General features: G+C 41.6%; 1 protein-coding gene across 1 annotated transcript; it reads right to left on the bottom strand.

The window, feature by feature from the left end:
* Positions 1–1,083: 1,083 nt before the first annotated feature.
* On the bottom strand, positions 1,084–6,450 carry LOC128780875 (olfactory receptor 52B2). Its single transcript, XM_053924425.1, has 2 exons — positions 6,335–6,450; positions 1,084–2,743 (listed from the first exon to the last, which is right to left on the bottom strand). The coding sequence occupies exon 2, from the start codon at positions 2,245–2,247 to the stop codon at positions 1,084–1,086; it is 1,164 nt and encodes a 387-aa protein (XP_053780400.1). The 5' UTR covers positions 2,248–2,743; positions 6,335–6,450.
* Between the last annotated feature and the right edge of the window lie 71 nt (positions 6,451–6,521).

The raw sequence follows: 6,521 nt of genomic DNA, 5'->3' as shown, positions 1-6,521 counted from the left end.
CTGCTCCAATTTTGCTAATCTGGCCAGGAACAACATGCTATAATTCTTAATAATGTGGATGTGCAGAAGCCAAGTAGAAGAGAAAATCATGAATACCCTGTGTTCCTACCACTCTAGTCTATTCCCTGGAGTAAACCACACTGTAATCAGCAGTGCGTTTGCTTCCATCATACTACACTGTCTTTAAGAAGAACTGGTTTACTAATCACTAGGTGTGTGGAAAAAGGTAGCTGATTATTTCAGTGCATGATAGAGATGCATATTTTAACTTCAAGGAGGTAATTGTCATCTCATTCATCTCTCAAAGATCTATTATGTACCAAGTATTTTATAACACAACAAGAATACAAATATCAGTGACATACACTATTCTAGTTCCTAAGAGCTTATAGTCAATTGGAGGTACAAATAAATAAACAGCCCAATATAACTCAGAATGTATATTTTTTAGATTTGTACAAGATGCAATAGACAAACATAGAAGCCTTGGATTCCCTAGGAAAAAATAAGAAAAACTTCTCAGGGAAGGCAGTTCTTCAACTGAAATTTGAAGAAAGAACAGGACTTTCCCAGGTGGCTAAATGGCATGCGTGCTTAGCTGTTTTTCAAACACACCTGCCATTGTAGAAATACATGGAGAGTTACTTGAATCTGTACAAATAATAAGTGCACATTTGGGGACAAAAAACCGGAACCCCTTCAGATGTTAAATATACAGTTATTTTAACACATTTGTATATCATTTATTTTACATATTGTTCAGTTCCTTTTGTTCTGGAGTACATCTGGCCTCCTGAGTATACCAAATGTTCATATCAGAGGCATGAACACTTAGTTGTTACTTGCAGGTTGTTGAGGAGGGATGGATATGAGAAGAAAAAAGGATAGAAAAACCACAGAAACAGAAAAAAAGACAAAGAGGAAGAGCCATAAGAGGAAAACAAAGAAAATTGGAGGAGGAGGAAGATGAAGAAGAAGGAAAAAAATGAGGAAGAGAAGGAAAATCGCTCTCAGTTCAGGAAATCTCTGTATCTCACATCAGTTTCCTTGGTAAACTTGGAAGGGGAGGATTCATGGGAGCCATCAGCTCAGAGGTGAAGCACAACACCGAGCCTTGATGTCAAAGAACTGGTGGGCTACACCCTCCCGGATCTGCTTAGTCTTTACACCATAGACAATGGGGTTGAGCATTGGTGGCACCACCACATAAAGATTGGCCAGCATGATATGCACATGTCGAGGAATGTTATGTCCAAAGCGGTGGGTCAGTAAGGTAAAGAAGGATGGAACATAAAACATGAGGATAACACAGAGATGGGAGCCACAAGTGCTGAGAGCCTTGTGGCGGGCATCCTGGGAGGGTAAACGAAACACTGCTCGGAGGATCAGTGAGTAAGACACAGTGATGAGGATTACATCCGAGATTACCGTGACAATGGGCAGTGAGAAGCCATACCAGATATTAACGGTGATGTCAGCACAGGCTAAGCGGGCCACTCCAATATGCTCACAGTAGGAATGGGGGATGATGTTGGTCCGACAGAAAGGCAGCCGCTTCAGCAAGAAAATCACTGGGAAGATGATGCAGAAGCTTCGGGTCACGATGGCCAGAGCAATTCTTCCCACAACAGTCCATGTTAGCATTGTTGAATAATGCAGAGGAGCACAGATGGCCACAAAGCGATCAAAGGCCATAGCTAATAGGATGGCTGACTCCACCGCAAATATCACATGGACAAAAAAAACTTGAGTAACACAGGCATCAAAGGCAATATCATGGTCATGAAACCAAAAGATGGCTAGGGCTTTGGGTACAGTAGTGGTAGACAGCATGATGTCCGTGATGGCCAACATGGAAAGGAAAAAATACATGGGCTCATGAAGGTTAATGGTCTTGATGATGACCACTATCAGGATGCTGTTTCCCAGGACTGCGGTGATATACATGAGGCAGAGGGGTACAGACAGCCATTTGTGATAGGCCTCCAACCCAGGAATGCCGAGTAAGACAAAAACTGCAGGATGGAAGATGGTAAGGTTCGTGTGAGTCATGATGACCTTTAGGGTCTCTCTGTAATGACTCAGAAGTTGATGAGTCTGCTGAAAATGATAGGAACAAAAAGCATGTCTCGATTGTGTGCTGAGATCACAAAAGGTAGCATGTATTTCTAAATTGTGCAATTCTCCAGGGGAAAGTCCTTCCAGAGAATGTTCACTTGCATGTAGAAATGACCTCTGGCCCCTCATGCTTCACCCTGGCCTCAGTCACTCTGCCCCCAAAGTTTGGCCCCACCCTACCTTTCTGACCTCATTCTACCATTGCCACACAAACAGCATTGGCACCCCTACCCATATTATACTTTTGCCTCCCTCTAAGACTCTCCTCCTTCTGTGTTTATATGAATTTCCCTTCTCTTCCATTTCAGCATATTCCAATTTTAACCTTAAAATACTTCCTTAAGACAAACAACTTTGTAATGGCCCGAGTCCAAAACAACATATCTCCCTCCTGAAGACCTATTAGCTAAACTATATTTTAACTTGATTCCATTTAATTACATTAAATTTATCTGGCTATCTCCTTGAACATTTCACACGAGACTTGCCTAATATCTTGGCACTTGTGGCTCCCTGTGCACGAAAGCGCAGCACCAAGTAGAAATCCAGAAGGAGCCTAAGGGATATGTTTCTCCACACTGATCCAGATTCACATCTTCTCTAAAGGCCGTGAGGAATGGGGCAGCTGCGGAAATGGAGAAGAACCATATTCATTGCCCAGTCTTCATGAATTTCTCATGCTCCTCCCAAGATGGTTCTGTAAAGTTTGTGTTTAGATCTCCTTACCCTTAAGAATCACTCAGGAAAACTATTCTGAGTATGGGAAATCAATAAATCAATCCATTCCCTTCTGGCTTCATTAATATAAGCCCCATTTCCTCCCTGTTTGTTCCTTAACCCTCAAAAAGATTTAGGTTTCCCTACTGCTATGAAGAATTAATCCTAGAGGCCATCTGGCCTTGGCTCTTCCCACCACTCAGGTAATATTTGTCTGCTTCTGAAGCTCTAGAATATCTGTCAGCTATCAGGAGTAGGGAAAGGATGAGTGATTAAGAATCTGGAAGGGAACATGCAGAAAAGGGACAAAGGAGAGAATTGGAAGTATAAAGGTACCAAATAAATACTAGATGGATCTACTGATAGTGGTGTCCAGAGGACCCCATGGAGAAAGGCATCTAAAGGATTGAAAACCCCAACTTATGAGTCCATCCTTCTGCCTCAATGCTGATGCACTTGCTCAGAGCATGATGGGCTGTGGGGAGTGAGCAACATCTCTCCAGGTATATAGGGAAAGTGATAGGCCCAGATTCAGACAAGTAAGGGTCCCAGGTGACTAATAATTTGACACCCTTCCAGACAGTATATTTTAAATATTCACTTTATTTTCTATTTATAGAAGATGCTGGGCTTTAATGACATGAGCACTGAGAAGAAGCGCCACTGGTAGTATTGCTCTGCCCCAAATTTATATAAACAAAACTCCATCAGAAAAAAGATTTGTCTGCATTTTCTCCCCCATAAAAATAAATAAATAAATTTTTTTAAAAAAAGAAAAAGGAAAAAATTTTGCTTCCTTTTACATAACACTTCTCAATACAAGACACCTAATGTAAGTCCTCATAAAAACAAATCCGACTTTTCTTACTATTCTAATGATATTTTACAACCTCAAAAGTGAAGACACCAAAGGCATCTAACAGCAGCAAGACCTGGAAGGCTGTCAATGAGGTTCTGGAAAGGAGGTTATCTGTGTGAAGGACTCTCATTTCATTCAGTGGCTCCTGAAGGCTCCATCCCAGCCCTGTTGAGGGTTCTCAGCAGGAGGTTTCTAGACTCATTTAGGAAAGAGTCTAGAAGAGAATAAAGTCACAGGTAGAGGAGGTAAATCCGGAGTCTCACAGAGAGTACCTCCCACAGCCCTGAGAGACTATCCAGGTGAGTGAAAAATAAGGGAACAATACAGAAGGGGCAAGGATCCATACTAAGTGGAGAGGACACATACAGTTGGTGATGACACAGTTCTGGAGCCAGACCTCCTGGGTTAATTCCCCTGTTCTTCCCTGACTACTTGGATGATCTTGGGCAAGTTACGCTGCTCCTGCATGCCCCCTCTTTTCATTGTTAGATGTGGGTAACAGTAAACTCTGTAAGATGATTAGGAGGGCTAAATGAGTCAATTCATATGAATTGCCATTTTTAGAAGAGTTGGTTATTATTATTGCTGTTGTTATGATTTATAAACCTGTGTGGCCATCACTGTATTGTATTTTTTCCAATAGATGAACCCTCAATGAATATTCAGCAACATTTAAGCCTTACTCTTCATCCAAATATGATCAAAGGAAATTCCTTTCCTAGGAATAAAGAAGAGGGATGAGAAAAGTGCCCCCAAAGACAAAAATACCCTAAGAACAGATCTCTCAAATGGGCCTGGTGTCTCAGAACCAAGGCCTTAAAGGTCAGATCTTTGGATGGTGCACCAGGCAAGTCCACCAGTGATGAACTTCGTTTTGATCACAACTAGCTGGAAGGCATCCCTCAGATGCTTGGAAAACATCCATCTGTCTCAGCAGAAACAAGGAGAAAGTATTTCCATTTACAGACTTCCCAGGGACATGGTGAAGCAATGGGACTCATAGCCTCAGCTCTACAACCAAGGAGAGCTGGAAGCATAGGGAAGATTTGGTCCAAGCTAAGGAGAAATGGAATCACTTCTTCAATTTTCTGCTTTCTCTTTTTCTTCCAGGTGTCTTTTCCTCCTATGAGTTCCAACCCTATTTTTTGGTTATGGCCATTCCCTCTTTGGGGAAATGCCCTGTGTATCTTTACACACCTTAATTTTGGAAGACTCTCCTGACATCATAACAACATATTCAAGTGTGCCAACAACCCACATTGAACATAATTGTTACATAACTATATAGGAGTGGTCAGTTACTTTTTTGTGTAGTTGTGTTATTTAGACATTTATTTAAACAAGTATTATTTTCATTTTGCCATTTTCCTCGTATATGTGCTTGTGATTTGTTTTTCACTGCTCGTGGGATCTACAAATGCACAGGCTCCTTACACTGCAGCCATGTCCCTAATGGGTAAAATAGCCTGCCCCTCTACCCCAGCCTAGAAGGGTGGCCTCTGTTTGCAGCACAATATGTGGAAGGATTTGTTGGGAAATGTATCACAAGAAATTTATTTCTAATAACATAAAAGTTATCAAAATTTGCAAATGAACCCTTTAATACATTGGAGCAAATTCAGATTTGTATCTCTAATAACCTTACTCTTGCTCACATACATGTAGAGCAGCATGTGAAATGGTTCCATGATCTAAAACCAGTCTTATCCACACTGCAGAGGCACTGAGATACCCTTAATTCACTGACACACCCTTAATAGTGATTCACTTTTTTAATAAATAACCTCTCAAAAATATTTTCCACCTGCTCATTCGTTTCACTCCCTATAAACATTTTGGGGATTTTGCCAAAATTTGAGTAAGCATATGGTGGTGTATCATGTGTGAATATCATTTACGTATTTTTATGGTGTGATGGCAAAACATGATAGAGAACCCCAGCTTCAAGGCACAACCTCTCCTTCTCTCAGCCTCTATACCAGTTCTGCAAAATGCAGTATGGAAGGCAGAACCAGGAGGATTTCCAGTTTAGACACACCTGAGATTCAGATGACCAAAAGAAAGTTTCCCCAACAGTCCCCACTTTGGGACTGGGGAGTTGACATCACTAAGCACAGAGTCTGTCCCACTGTAGGTACTTAGCAAATATTTGAACAAATAAACCATGGAATTAGTAAATTAACCTTTTACTAGCAGATTTGTTTGTGCAAAAGGTAGTAATCAGAGCCTGGGCCATTTTTACGAATACATCCCTCCGATAGCCCCTGTCCTGGTATAATCGGATTCTCACTGCTCTTTGAACTGCACTCAAACATTTTATTAAAAAGTCTCTCTTCCCCCACATTCTCCTGGTGCTTTTCCTGACCCACCTCTGCATTTTTACTGCTACCTCTAACCAGCGTCATCCTCCTAGTCCCACTGAGTCTCCCCCTGTGCCCAAACTCTTCACTGTTCTCTGTCAGGCTGCAATCCTTCTCTCCTCCCTTGTCTCACTACCTTTTGTCTTTCTCCCACACATGCATTTCCTCTCTCCAAGCTCTAATCTTTGTCCTTTACACAGACTCCTAAACACACACACACACACACATGCACACTCCTGCCAATCCTTCCCTTTGCCACCATCAATGCTCTTAAACTCACCTACTGCATCACTAAATCAGCTGAAAGATTGAAGTGGTGGAGAAGGACTAAAAACTTTTGTTTGTCCTGAGAGAAGAGGAATGAGAAGAAGGAGGATGGTTCTGATCATATTGGCATGAGGCGTGTCACTCTTCCTGACCCATATGTGGTGCTTATATTTAGAGATAGACAAGCTATCTGCTTCCTT

The sequence above is a fragment of the Desmodus rotundus genome, chromosome 5, assembly GCF_022682495.2.
Source record: "Desmodus rotundus isolate HL8 chromosome 5, HLdesRot8A.1, whole genome shotgun sequence".
In the NCBI taxonomy this organism is placed as follows: Eukaryota; Metazoa; Chordata; class Mammalia; order Chiroptera; family Phyllostomidae; genus Desmodus; species Desmodus rotundus.
Note: the sequence above shows the minus strand (reverse complement) of the source record. Positions and strands in the feature narration are given on the sequence as shown.

Excerpts from the sequence above, each read along its gene's own strand:
- LOC128780875 (XM_053924425.1), bottom strand. The coding sequence starts at position 2,247 with ATGAGGGGCCAGAGGTCATTTCTACATGCAAGTGAACATTCTCTGGAA.